The sequence below is a fragment of the Polypterus senegalus genome, chromosome 2 (genome assembly GCF_016835505.1).
Source record: "Polypterus senegalus isolate Bchr_013 chromosome 2, ASM1683550v1, whole genome shotgun sequence".
Classification (NCBI taxonomy): Eukaryota; Metazoa; Chordata; class Cladistia; order Polypteriformes; family Polypteridae; genus Polypterus; species Polypterus senegalus.
The window spans coordinates 296,789,568-296,804,869 of record NC_053155.1 but is presented as its reverse complement, the minus strand read 5'-3'; the positions used below and the strand labels follow the sequence as shown (position 1 = coordinate 296,804,869).

Genomic DNA, 15,302 nt, shown 5'->3' with positions numbered 1-15,302 from the left:
TCTTGGAAAAGTAAGAGGGTCCACATTTTGTATAGATGTTTGTACTAGTACTACTACCCACACCTCCCACTTTCCATTCCCACAATTTATTATAATTTTGCTAACTTACAGCGGCTGTAATAAAATGATTTAAAAAGTTATTACAAATTTCATTTAGAGAGCTGGTTTGCTTGTCACCAGTGTGTGATAGTGACACAGTCGCTGATGCCACTGCCCAGCCAGCCCCTAAGATCTGGTTGCAAATAAATTACTAAGAGTTATGCTAGACAGGAGGGGCCCTTCAGCAAGCTGACTACGCCACTGTCCCTTTCCCTCTAAAGCTTCAGAGTTGCATTCATCTGGGTGGTTTTAGGCAACATCTCACTGTTATTAACCCTCACTCTCTGTGGACTACTGCCTATGTACCCAGATTTTTCACACAGTTGTACATTTTTTGGAGACGGTGGTTATGATATTGAGAGGATAAGAAGATATGGGATTTGTTTTGAATTGTAAACACTTTTTACTGGGGACTGGGCAGTCTCATGGTCTGGAATCCCTACAGATTTTATTTTTTTCTCCAGCCGTCTGGAGTTTTTTTTTGTTTTTTCTGTCCACCTTGGCCATTGGACCTTACTCTTATTCTATGTTAATTAATGTTGACTTATTTTATTTTTTTACTAGCAACTTGGCGCGCGCTACGCGTTGGATGACCACAGACTCAATCGTAAGGACCTCTCGTCGGGTGTCTCATTGGCACGCTTTTGCCTCTTTCTTTCGCGATCACGCCGTAATCTGTCTTCTCTCTCTGTAGGGGTTTCAGTTGGCTTTCGTTGTGCGGCAGAGACGCGTCGTTGAGCTAAATTGTGTGAATGCTGAGTGTCCGTTTCTTGCGAGCAACTGTCACACCTTTGTCTCTTTGCTTCGTGATCACGCTGTAATGTGTCCTCTCTCGCAGCAGCAAGTTTAGTTGCGTTACGTTTCGGCATTGTTCCGTAAGGTCTCCTCCGTACAAGTGCACATGGGTAGCTGAAGATGGAAAGGCATAGTGGGCATAGTGAAACACACAAATTGGTGACCAGGGGAACCATCCGACACAGGGCTCGAAATACTCAAGTGCATTATTTATAATTTAATTTTTTTTGTTATGAACTTCCCCAAAAGAGTTGATCCCTGTAAATAGTTAATAGTCTATGAACAATATAATCTGTTGTAGTACGGGCGTTAATTAGCGTCACACCTCATAACCTGCATACATCACGTGTTTCGCTGTAACGCCAGAAGCGCGGTGGACGCTGTAAGGGTAGGTTGTGGTTTCTGTTTCTTTCGTGATTTTTTTATTTCATTTTATTGATTATTTAATAGGCAGAGGGGAGAAGACGTTAATGTGACACTCTGTCTATTTCTTTACTTTTGTTATGAAAATATTTTCGGGAACAGGAAAAATAAAAGCAAAGGGGAAAGAACGGAGGGGGGTAAGCAGGAATTCTGGGGCTTTTCTACGGGCCGCGGCTCTTCTGCCAAAAGGAACGCGGACCCGGACACGGACACTGCGCTGGGCTTTTATTATATAGATTGTGTCTTTTATTTTTCTATTCTTTATTATGTAAAGCACTTTGAGCTACTGTTTGTATGAAAATGTGCTTTATAAATAAATGTTGTTGTTGTTTTATCCCAAATGCTGTAAATTTCCTTGGGTAAAGGTATCATATCACCACAATAAGTAAATATTTGTAATGTTAAATTAAACTGACTTGAGTAGCTTTTGGACAGTCAATGTCGCATAGTGGTTAAGACTTTGGACTTCAGACCCTAAAGCTATGGTTTGAAATCCTGCTACTGACACTGTGTCACCATAAGCAAGTCATGTCACCTGCCTGTGCTCCAACTGGAAAAACCAAAGAACTGTATCCAATTGCACCTTAAATTGTATAAGACACTTTGGATAAAGGTGTCAACCAATAATGGGCTTGGCAAGAAGGCAGTTTTTGAGCACACTCATTTTAGGTATAGCAATGATTTAAAGTCAAGAGGAGCAGCTTGACTTGTGCCTTCTGTCATCTCCACGAGCACTGAAATCACTCTGTTAAAAAATACAAATGTAAGTATTGTACAAATTAATACTGTTTTGTGTATTTCACTTGTGCTGAAATTAGTTACGTCTTTATCATTTTTGGAATAAAGTATTAATATCGCTGTGCTTCTTCCACGTTGGTTGATCTGCACACAGTGGGAGATGATTTTTACTGATAAATATGATTTTCATTATTTGATCATATATTGATTATACTGAATAACTTCTGTCCTTGTTAAATGTTGTTTCTTAGGAAGCATTTTATTTAAAGCCTTTAAATCTGTATCCCATTCCCACTGCTACTATACCACAAGAACAAGTATTGATAAGTGAACCTGTATAATTTAAAGTAGCAGAATCCTGAATTGAAGGGTCATTTTCATCAATAATTAACAAGGACATGAGAATAAAACTTATCACGTGCTTCTGTAATTGATAAGTATATTTAAGAAGTGTAACCTGCATCTGTAATTCAGTCATCTCTTTCCATGTACTAAGTGACTCCACATGCACATCAAGAAAGGTATTTTTCCTATCTTGAACTAGCTCCTGAATTTGACATTGACAACACCTAAGCTTTTTAATATTTTTCATTATGTTTACAGACTAAACAGCACTAACTCATTTCTTAAGTATTCTATTCTTATGTATATACTCTACATCGTAGTTATGTGTATATTTTCTTTGAAAGGAGAATCTCTGAATTCAATCGATCCCTTATTCAGGTATGCCAATGACAAGACACAGTAGTTAAGGCTGCTGCCTCAACCAACCACATTGTAATCTGTGTGAATTTTATTCAAGCTTATTGTCCTTCTTCTAAAGTTTCAAACGATCAATCTTGTATTTTGGCATGTATTACCATGGCTGTCTGTGGTAGTATGACCTGGTTTCCTGACTTGACTCAGTCCTCCTAAGACTGGTTTAGGCTGGTTTTTATGAATGAATGGATGGATGCAAGATACGTTATATATATAAAATACATATGCATGTCTGCATGTGCCTGGCATTCCATTCTACCCTTATCCATAGATACCCATACACCAGTAAATTTCATTTGAATTAAATTCTTAAATGCCGATTAATTCAAAGATGGAAAATCTCAAATAGTGTTTTGTTCGGATTTCTGTCAAGACTCGAACATCCTAATCTCAAACTGAAATGTGATTCAGTCAGGGCTTTTTGAAATACATTTGTTTTGTTTGTAGGTATTGATTTACACCACCAGAGGGAGACAAGTACATGCTTTAAATGGTGAAAAAAAAATATTTTATGAAGCACTCAAGGTAAGTAAGCTGAAAGGGAGGAGTTCATTTCCTTTGTTTGCAGTAAGAACATTTAACTTTAGCTTATTAAAAATTTGGATATATAGTTATTAATCTTTTGTATTTAAAGAATACTACGTTGAAAAATTATTAAACATTTTGCTATAGGTCTAAGGTGCAAGCAAGTAAAACTGAATAAATAATTATGGCCTTTTTATTTGAACATTTTGTTTATTTAAAGAAAAGAACTATTTGCAAAAACTATAAACCTTTTTGAAAGCAAATATTTGTAGCAGTTTTAAAAAAACAGATTATGCAATTAAAATGCATTTAACACAAATATATATCACATACATGAATATTTGTAAAAACTATTTTTTAGCTCAATACAGTTGTAATTGAATATATACTTAAAACATGTATGTACAAATATAAGAAGACTCATAAAAAAGTAGTAGTCTTATGAAAGAAAAAATATTGATATCATTTGTGCACCATGTAATCTACAGTCAAACTGAAATATACACCAAGTATATACCTTTGTAAAGAAGGCTAAGAAGATTTTTTATTTCCTCAGCAGTTAAAAATGCTTTTATTATTTTGGAAATTATAACAAAGCTACTTGAAAGGGTTAACAAAGAGGTGAAATCCAATGTGTGTGTTTTTTTTTTTTGTTTTTTTTTTCTCGTCTTAGGGGGTGGTGTCAGGTTGAGAGCCAGCCCTCCCCTCACACAATAAAGTGCTGGTATATAAACTCAAAATTAAAGACCCAATGCCATTTCTCCTTTTTATGCCCAATTGGGAACAGCAAGGAGAATAAGGATGAAGCTCCTCTTTGCAGCTGTATTTCCTATTTTTTTTCTGTCTGCAATTAAACAAGCAGACTCTTCAGCCTATGACAAGATTGTGACACACAGCCGAATTAGGGCAAAAAAAGAGGGGTAAGAACGAACAAACCTTTGGGGTAATGTTTCTGAATACATGATCAAAATTAAAAATCTGTGTTTATTTAATTATTTACTTTTTTGCACTGATTTAAATGTTTTTTTTTTGTTCAGCAAATGGTTTTGTAGTATGTTTAGTAAAGCTAGTTTGACTTCTAAATTATTAAAAAAAATTAAAATGTTCATCCTAAAATCTGACTCAATGAAACACAATATCTATAGCAATATTTACTACCTGAAGTAATTGCATTATTGCTTTTGTGGTAATTGACAATAAAAAAGTTGATCTTTCAACTATTTTTTATTTGTAGATAAATATATGTTTTATTTCAATTATGTAAAAGTCTTATTTTTTGTGGCTAAAACAAATGTAACTTTTGCCCTCCAGCCCTAATGTCTGTGCACTTCAGCAAGTTATGGGCACCAACAAAAAATATTTCAGCACCTGCAGAAACTGGTATCAGGGATCAATATGTGGAAAGAAGGCGTAAGTTTATTAATATTTTTGTTATTATTAATAACAGTACTAGTAGAATCACTTTTACAGTTTTACATTTTAATAGCATTAGCACATTTATAAAGAGAGATTCATCTTAGACGGTTATACTTTAATTGCACATTCTCAGACAGAGTAACAAAAGTAAAATAAGGTTAAAGAAAATTCTATGAAAATTAAATGCTTATTTTGATGTTTAAAAATAATGTGCACCTCAGTCATAAAAGAAACAATATCTTAGTATCTAACAAAGGCTACTATCTAAATTAACCCCGAGGTTGTGATTTAAAAACCATGAAGTGTTCCCTTTGAGAATGTCATTTATGGTGCTTAAAGCAAAGGAGTATTTATGAACTCTTGTTCAGACATGTTTGAGCTATTAATCATCCAGACTTAGATTTTCTTTAATGTGTTTAATAATTGCTTTATTTAAAATAAATAATTCCTTTGTAAAAACCCGTTAACAATTACAAAAGGATTTGTTTTTCCATAATAATGATAGAAAACCATTGTGTTGGCTTGTATTGCTGCTATGTAGCTATGTATGTAAAGCGGCTAATAAAAAAAAACAGTGTAATCACCTACATCCAGAAATTTTTGGCTTCTTGTTGCTTTATCTGTTCCACAAATATACATTTATATTTATTTGCACAGTATTTAAGACATGCAGTTAAGAATATGTATGATAGCCTATGTGCAAATATTTTACTTTTGTTACAATTTCCTCTTAATCAAACGTCAAAACAATATACTGTTTAAAAAAGGGGATCTCAAACAAACAAACATTAAATAAAAATGGAATCATGGGTAATCAAAATATCCAATATAATACGCTCACTAGGGGGTGCTATTGAGTTTCATGTCCTTGACCTGCAGGATACCACTGTCCAGAAGGTGTCATAATAATTATTAAAGAACTATTGAGACTGTTAATAAATTTGTCTCCATGCACTTACTTTGCAAATAGCATGAAACATGATATTCCATACACTATTGTTAATATGTCAGAAATTCTGGACTTTGGAAATTAAATGAATGCTTATATTTAAATTGCCTCCTTTTCATTTTAAATAGCACAACCAGCTGCGATCTTAATTCCCAGTTTCCATCGACAATGTCAGAGGGTGTCCAGTTCTAATACTAGAGGGTCACCGTGGCTGCAGGCTTTCATTCTAACCATTTATTTAATTAGTGATCAGTTTTCTCTTCTACTCTTTTGCCTCCACTTTAACTGACTTGCTTTTTAATACTCTGAACATTTTGTTGTTCCCCTTATACTAATTAGCAGTCTAACAAAAAGGAGACACAAAAGTGAGGCAACACACAAACAGCTAACTTATGTCCATCTTGCAATTTTTGAACATAAAGACAGGTGAAAGTTTCAGTAATATTGATCTGCTTAGGTCACCAGAACATTATGATGGTGCTCTTAGATCAAAGAAAATCACCAATTTTGGAAATGTCTGGCATCGCAGAATTAAAGCAACAAAAGATCATGGAATTAAATAACAGGTGTAATCGACTGTTAATTACAAAACTGTTTGGAGTGGAAATGGTTGGAGTTTGCTTGGCTAAAACTATCCGCTCTTCTGTTGGGTCACTTTGTGTGTCATTTTTGCTTGGCTGCCGTTATAGAAAAAAGCAATTCAGAAAACTGAGTCATTCATCCATCCATCCATTATCCAACCCGCTATATCCTAACTACAGGGTGACGGGGGTCTGCTGGAGCCAATCCCAGCCAACACAGTGCACAAGGCAGGAAACAAACCCCGGGCAGGGCGCCAGCCCACCACAGAAGACGGAGTCATATAAAATAAAATAAAAAGCAATTAAAATGCAGTGATATCAGCACCAGAAATTCGTCACTGATTAAGAAAGTGGAAGTAAGGAAAACCAGCAGCCACTGTGGCTCTCGAACATTAAGGGTGGATGCCACTGCACTTATGTAAAAGTGATCATTTTTGGTACAAAGTTGTGCAGAACCAGAGAGCATCATTGCTGCATTGTGTGCAAGGCAAAAAAACACAAAACTAGACTGGTTCTTGACAGAGCACACTCACGTACACATCCACAATCACTCATCCCTGGTTTACAGATAGCTTAAGCCAGTACATGGAAAAAGAAGAGGTTATTCAGTGGGAAAGTTTTGCATACTCTGCGAATCTTCCACTTGTGTCTCAAATACATGCATGCTTGGTTAGTTTGTGATTCCAAAATGGCTTGTATAGGTGAGATCGGATGGGTGTACCAAGTTTAATGCACAAAAACATGAGCATAACACAAAATAATATTATACCTAGTTGGGGTTATTACAATACCTTTCCATATTGCTTCTCTGGTAAATTTACCTCTGATAATACAAAGTTATTTGCAATTAAATTAAAGTTCTGGAATGCATCTACCTTGTTAAGTCAGGTATTACTTTACAGAAAAACATTTGCTATAAATAAATACAACAGCAAATAAAGACCCAAATAAATAAATACTCCGTGTCTTTATATTTTCACCCATCAACCCATGTGCCGTGGTATTTGGAAAGTGGGCTTGTGAATAAGCCAATAAGACAAGGCTGAAAGAAGCAGTAGGTGTTCATTTTTTATCCTGCACTTGTACTTTAAAGCTGTAATTGCCACTTTTCATTTTATAATAAGCAATTAGTGTAACATTATTTAAAAGAGGGATAGGTAGTAATCCATTCTAGTTAAAAAAGGATTTGGTTTATTTTCTAACTAAAGTAAATCATACACAGGTAGAATGTGTTTTGCCGCAGAATATGAGCAGGAACAACATGTTACATTAATAAAAGATAATGGCTTCTAATTAAGTTAAATCCTAATTAAAAATCCACAGTCAATTCTAATCTCCAAGAACTTAAATCAAGACTAAAAGCTTAAACACTCCTTCATGTAAAGCAGAGGTCCTCAATCACGGTCCTGCAGGTTTTTGCTCCAACCCAGCTGCTTAAAAAGAAACCCTTATTGCCCAAGTAACACTAATGCTTCACTTTAGTTGTCTCGCTTGTTAAGATTTTGAACCCTTATTGCTTATTTTAGTCTTAAACAGCTGTGTTCTTGGTTTTTAATGGCTCCTAATTAGCAATAACATACAAATGGCAAAAGAAACCAGCATTCCTCCATTTAGCTTGTCACCATTTACACCCGTGTGTATTTATCATGCACTATTGGGTTTAATTAAAAACTTGGAAGGACTGAGATTTACTCTCCAGCAGACCCCCGTGACCCTGTAGTTAGCATATAGCGGGTTGGATAATGGATGGGATGGATGGATGGATGAGAATTACGCGTCCATTTTAGCCTTCAAATCATTTGGATGATATCCTTAGAAAGGGGAAGAAAATCTAGGATATGAGAAATACCTGACATAGCAGCGTTAAAGCACCAACAAGCCATATAATTAAATTATTGACAAGAATTGCTTGCTAATTAAGCAACTGGGTTAGAACAAAAACCTGCAGCCACTGCGGCCCTCCAGGACTGTGATTGAGGACCCCCATGTAAAGTGTCACACCCAGACTGGCTCCTATTTTGCATCCTTTACTTTTTCTCTGCTGCCTTATATTGAAAAAAGTGGGTGTATAAAGTAAATCGATGCAGGCTACTAACACTTTTTTGTTGCAGCTAAATGTTTGTTACAGAAAAAAACACAATTTCATAATATTCAATACCCTTAGTATTTACTTTCTTTTAAACTGTATTTGTGTCATAATGAGTACATACAATGCAAAATTAAATAAAGTGATCAAAACTATCAAGAAGATATTAAATATATATATATATTTTTTCATGTTTTCATTTTTATTACTATTTAATTTAATATTGTTTCTTTGTATCAGTATACTGCTGCTGGATTATGTGAATTTCCCCTTGGGATTAATAAAGTATCTATCTATCTATCTATCTATCTATCTATCTATCTATCTATCTATCTATCTATCTATCTATCTAATTATAAAAAGTGAAATATTTGCACAATCACTCTACAGTTTTACAATCTGCAATGAATGCCATTTTATACAGAATTTCATGATAAGCTAAGGAAGCAGTACAACTCATTGGCGTATTTAAAGTTTCTGGGATGTGGTGGATATTTCTTGAATGTTACTGCCTGGGGAAGTACAGTATAGGTGTGCCTGGATTTTTGAGAAGCAATTTTATGTAAAACCACACAATTACGGTTGCATTCTTTAATCCACCTTCAGCCTTTTTGGAGAAAAAAATCGGACAAAGGGATTTTGACATCTGCATCTTCATTTCCCTTAAGAGCAATGCTTCTGCACATGTTATGTCTGGGAAGGAATTGTATTCTCATCAAAATGTGTCGAAATGTTTGGTAAAAATAACATAATGTTCTATGTCGCGCTAAATTCAGAGTTGTGCAAAACAGGAAACTGCCTTGGGCAAGGTATCGATCTATCACAGGTCCCACTCTTGTACAGGAGCCAGTCTGGAATAGACAGCCACCTTGACCTGACCCACAGAGTCATGGAGAGAACATGCAAATTCTACACAGACGACAATGTTATGGGGGATTTAAACCCCTAATGCAGAATCCATTGTGTTACCATGCCTCCTAAAATTGTTATTATTGGTATAATTTCTTTTCTAAACCATCCATCCATTATCCAACCCGCTATATCCTAACTACAGGGTCAAGGGGGTCTGCTGGAGCCAATCCCAGCCAACACAGGGTGCAAGGCAGGAAACAAACTCTGAGCAGGGTGCCATCCCACCACAGGGCATACACACCCATACACCAAGCACATGCTAGGGACAATTTAGGATCACCAATCCACCATGTTTTTGGACCGTGGGAGGAAACCGGAGCGGAAACACGGGGAGAACATGCAAACTCCACACAGGAAGCGAACTCAGGTCTCGTAACTGCGAGGCAGCAGCGCTACCACTTCGCCGCCCCTTTTCTAAACCATGGAGGATACATGCCACATTTTAAGGAAGTGTTTTCCTTCCAAAACTTACAGCAGTGTTACAAACTACTGCAACACAAGCATACTGATTATAATCAAGCTGTAACATTTACGGTCTGCTGTAAATTGGATCAATCTGAAAATGTGCGATTCTGTGTAAAGGGAACTAACATCCAATTTAGGTTCAGTTCTTGCAGCACTCCAGCCATGAATGGTTTATTACTTACAGATGTTACGTTAAAAATATAATGAGATGGATGAATCTGAGAAGATATTATATAGTATTTTGTTTTACATACAAATTTAAAGTATATAATTTTTGTGAACAAAGTTTCAGCTATCAGTATTCAGGCTTACCTAATCCAATGTAGGTGCCAGTCGCATCAAGCACAAGGCAGAAATTAACCATGGACAGCATGAGTAGTCTATTATAATACAAGCTAAGCTCAAGTTGATATGTTTTAAGATGTTGATGTTTTTCTAAAGATGTGGATGTAATGATAGTTATTTTTGAAATAACAATTAACACAATAGTTTTGAAATTTTACATTTAAAGCATTTAGTTTAGGGCAGCACGGTGGCACACTGGTAGCGCTGCTGCCTCACGGTTAGGAGACCTGGGTTTGCTTTCTGGGTCTACCCTGTGTGGAGTTTGCATGTTCTCCCCATGTCAGCGTGGGTTTCCTCCCACAGTCCAAAGACATGCAGATTAGGTGCATTGGCGATCCTAAATTGTCCCTAGTGTGTGCTTGATGTGTGTGTGTGTGTGCCTGCGGTGGGCTGGCGCCCTGCCTGGGAGTTGTTCCTGCCTATTGGATCCAGCAGACCCTGTGTTAGGTTATAGCGGGTTGGAAAATGACTGACTGACTGAGCATTTAGTTTAAGATGTTTACAAAAATACTTTTTCCAATTCTTTAGATCCTACCAAAAATTCTAAATATAATTTTTGATTTGGTAGGCAGTAATCATTGTAGAGGTTTACCTTTATACAAGAAATGCTACATTTAAATCAGGTCTTTTATACAAAACTACTACATTTAAATTAGGGATTTATCATTTTTAGCTTTTACACTGTGGTGCTAGCTTTGCTATTTACCCATTCTGTTTTCCTGGTTACTTATGGTGGAGTTGGAGGGCAACTGTTAAACAAAACTTGTATATAAAGGATTAATGTTCAAAGTCAATGATGCAGCATTCATGTGGGTCATTTTCATTTGTTATTTTATTTTGTACTACTTTAGATGACCTTTCTAAACTTTTCACAAAAAGCCATTATCAGTGGGACAGCAGTATAAACAGGCTGGAGATAAAAATGGTGTAAGGGAGTAAACTTCCCAACACCCCTTGAGGTAAACATATTTCATTATGGCATCATTAGGAATTTCACTCTAAAGCTATTAAGTTTCTATCTTTATACCGTGTTTAGAATGTATTCACGCTTCAGAATATTCTGATTATAGTCAAGCCGTCCATTTAAAGGAGTTCTTTACATGAGTTTTGATGTGACCCTGGAAAAATATTTACTTGACCTTTTGACTTCTTCCCTCTCCTAAACGTTGAATGTTATCACTTCAGTCACAACAAAGATTTCACTTAAAGGAATAGTCGGTCATGGTGAAGGATACCAGCAATAATGACTTTATACAAGGTTGTAATGCCTTATTCAGTGGTGGTCTAGCAAAACTTTGTGATTGGATTACAGGCTATTAACCTGCTTTATGGGGCAAAGTGGAAATTCTGTTTATTTTAAAGCACAAATATAATGTGTTACATTAACAGTTTACATCTGGAATGTTCTTTTGATAAATGCAACAACATTAGGCTCTTGAAGTAAACTGACCAACTACCCCAAAAATTAATAATAATAATAATAATAATAACAATTCTTTACATTTACATAGCACTTTTCTTTCTATTTAAAGCACTTTGCATAATGAGGGAGGAGCCACTTCAAGCACCACTAACGTACAGCATCCACCTGGAAAATGCGATGGCAGCCATTTTGCATCATTATACTCACCACACATTAGCTGTTAGGTGGTGCCAGTTAGAGACAGGGAATGATTTAGAGGGCCAGAATGACTAGCCGTGGTGGGTAGCTTAGCCACCCTATTCTTTATGAAGGATGCCCTAGGATCTTTTATGACCATAGAGAGTCGGGACCTTGATGTTACTTCTCATCTGAAGGATGGTGCCATTTTTTCAACACAGTGTTCCTATCACTGCACTGGGGCATTGGGATCCACATTCAGACCACAGGTTAAGCGCCCCCTGCTGGCCTCACCAACACCTCTTCCAGCAACAACCCAAGCTTTTTCTAGATGGTCTCCCATTCAAGTACTGGCTGGGCCTGAACATGCTTAGCTTCAGGCGGATGACCTCTTCTGAAGTGCATGTGGTGTGGCTGCTGGGTTAGGGCACCTTTTCAGTCGCATAACTATCATTATACTGTGTCCACAAAACATTAACATTTCTTATTATTTTTTATGTTTTAAGAAATTATGCTGACTTATTATTTGGTTTTTACTGGAAGGTAGTTATATAGATTATATTTTAGTGCAGATTTTATAGAAGACTAACAGTGAGTAGTAAGGTAAATATACAATAAGCAAATCATGAAAAATATGAATCGATTTTCTGCAATACAGATAACTGTCTAACATTTAACATGTTGTTAACACGATTACAGAAATCTGTGCTTTGTAATTGATTTTTGAAGAGTTTTTACAATTTAAAGATTGCTTAAAGTTTTTTTAGTGGTAAAAGAAGTGCAGTGACAAACAATTGTCTTTTATTACAAAGGAATATCTGGAGCTTCTAGTTATAAATATGTCAATGAATTTGACAGCATTGTTACACTGTTTTGCAATAGAGTAAATGCAATTTAGTGTCAACTATACATATACTGTAAGAAGCATTTGGTATAAAGAAATTTTTAAGTTTTAAGTTATGTCATCATATCTTTTATGAATACATATGGAGTTCACTTTCACTTAACAATACATACTCAGAAAAAGGGACATTACCAATTTAATTATTTACTTAATTCTTTTATTAGATGTGAGCTATTGAACTATCCTCTTAATTAATGTTTATTTAAAACATTTATATTATATTTTCTTCCATGTGAGATTTTAGAACAAGACTGATTTTTTTTCAGTTTCTTTTAAGTCCCCCACTGAGTCTCAGCTTTTGGCATAATGCCACTCCAGTTGCAATTTACACAAAAGCAGCATATGGAATTGGTTGCTCACATGGAAGCTTGGCTGGGCTTGTGTCCCAGGAGGCCCCTAAGAGGAAACATTCGCCATACTGAACTAAATATGATAACCCTGGGGTCTTCAGGCTGTCATTCTCTTGGCGAAGGAAACACTGACTTATGTTTGTTGGTTTCCTGCCAGTTGGGATAATTGGCTTTACATGAGTTTAAGACTTACATCCATCCCATGTGCTGGCAGCTGCTGAAGTCTTGTGCACACACAACCTATTCATTTGCCTTATAAGTACAGATGATTTAACACATAGCATGAAGAAAGTGGAAAGTTTTGCATGTTTGCTTGGAAAATAATTACCTCAGTGTTTAAAACATCACATTTCTGATTTGCATTGATAGCTGATATATTTTTTCTTAATTTGCAAAAAGCAGTGTCTCCTCAAAATGCTTGTCTGTTTAAGTTCTCTTTTTTCCAACTTTTGATATATACATGGTGTTAGCTTTAAAAGTATCCTGCAATAATTGCACTTTATAATATATTTGATTTTGAGCGGTGCCTTCTATTTTCTAAACACTTTTCTGTCTGGCTGATTCAGTAACATCACATATTCCCAGTATGAATGGGTGTGTTTGCCAGCTCATCCTGTGATGGAGTGGTATCCTGCCCAGGGTAGGTTTCAGCCTCACACCCAATATTTCGAAGATATGCTCTAGCTCTTGTGACTCTAAGAAGGTTGAGAAAAAATGGAAATAATCATGTAATTTTTGAAATTCTCTACCACTTTATATATTTACTGCTTAAGTAAATGAAACAAAATGTTTTTTTAGAAGACAAATATTAAAGGTTGGTATTTATGCGAAGAGAACCTATTAATGAAAAACAATTCATAAACATTCATCATAGATATTACTCCATTTTTAAGGAAGTGGAACAATGCTGTACTCGTAGGTAGGTGGGTGAGTAGGTAGACATTTTTATCCTGAGGGAATCTGCAAATTGTGTCATTTGACAGCTTAGCCATATGCATTGGTAATTTGAAGGTACATTAAACCTACAGTTATTTCATAATAAAAATAATAAATTAGGGAAATGGTAGTTAGTATTTGACTTATAACCCTGTACTGGTATAAGAAAGTCTGAAAAATGAGTGTGAGAATGAATAAGATAATATTTGATAGATTCGGTAGGAAGCTTGTAATTTAATTACAATATTCAAGATCTCTCTATTCTCATTTCAGAAAATACAATAGTTTTATATAAAATTTGATATTGTATCTTTAGTCATAGCTTTTATATTCAAGTGCTTATGTGCATATATTTTGAAAAGGAGATTCCCAGATGACAAGGAAATGGCAAAAGCTAAGAGTCGAACTCCATAAGAAAGAGCTTCAGAAACCATTTCTGCATTCTACTACAAAACATGATGCTAAAATTTCAGCTACCCTGTCATGATGGAATATGTTTTGCCAGCAGGTGATGGAAGCCTGGCCTGGAGGTTACAAGACCCCCTGGTTGAGCACACTGTCTCTCTATAATTGAGGCATTGGAAAACTAACAAGTGCCTGGTACTATCCTGTGATGTTGTTAGAATGCCCCAAGACTAGGTGCTGGAATCATGGTGATCTTTCAAGATAATAGGCAACTCTGAAACTATCTAAAGGTCTGAAGCTTTACAAGTTTATTTAGTAGTGCAGGTACAAAACGTGCTACTATTATGGTGGACTTGGAGCTACAGAGGGCCTTATCTTGAACATGGAAAAAATTTCTGTCCCAGGTACAAGAAATGACAATGGACTTAAGGGTTGAATCTGAAGTCAGGGTGAGAACTGAGGAGATGGCTTATTGATTAAAGAAAGAAACACCAAGGTTGACAGAGAAAAAGATGGATGGTGATGCAGGAGAAAATGTAAGCCATCCCATCAGATAGCTAGAGAATAATTTGCATAGGAACACCCAGAGGAGCTGTAGAAATTCGTTGTTTTCTTTTTTTCCCTTTGTTATTTTCTTTCTTGTGTGCATTTCTAGAGATATGTGTCTTAGTGCTTGTTTATTTTGTGAATTATCTATTGTCCAACTTTCATTTTGAAGCTGATATTTTGATATTGAAGCACTTAAAGAAGAGTTTTGGGTAGAGACTTAAAGTTAGAAGTAAAGTAAGAACTTAGACTCCTTGCACTACCTGATGCTTTCATGGACACACATCCAGCATGGAACAATCACTCCCAAAATATGTCTTTGGAAGATACCGGTTGAACCATGTATAAGAAGGGACACATGTAAAATAAGTGCATTGTTGCTTATCTAGGTCTTTAGTGCTATTACATATGTTAGGTAACATGCATTCATTTCAGAGATATACAGTGCTGCAGAAATATACAGGGCTA

General features: G+C 35.9%; 1 protein-coding gene across 3 annotated transcripts in view; it reads left to right on the top strand.

Annotated features, from left to right (window-relative positions):
- The first annotated feature begins 4,097 nt into the window (after positions 1–4,097).
- The window catches only part of LOC120524016 (periostin-like), a 72,908-nt gene continuing 61,703 nt past the window's right edge, over positions 4,098–15,302 (top strand). For all 3 annotated transcript variants that reach the window (XM_039745816.1, XM_039745817.1, XM_039745815.1), the window contains exons 1-2: positions 4,098–4,259; positions 4,651–4,749. In XM_039745816.1, the coding sequence (XP_039601750.1) occupies positions 4,141–4,259; positions 4,651–4,749 (218 nt within the window). In that variant the 5' untranslated portion in view covers positions 4,098–4,140. The remainder of the gene's footprint in view (positions 4,260–4,650; positions 4,750–15,302) is intronic.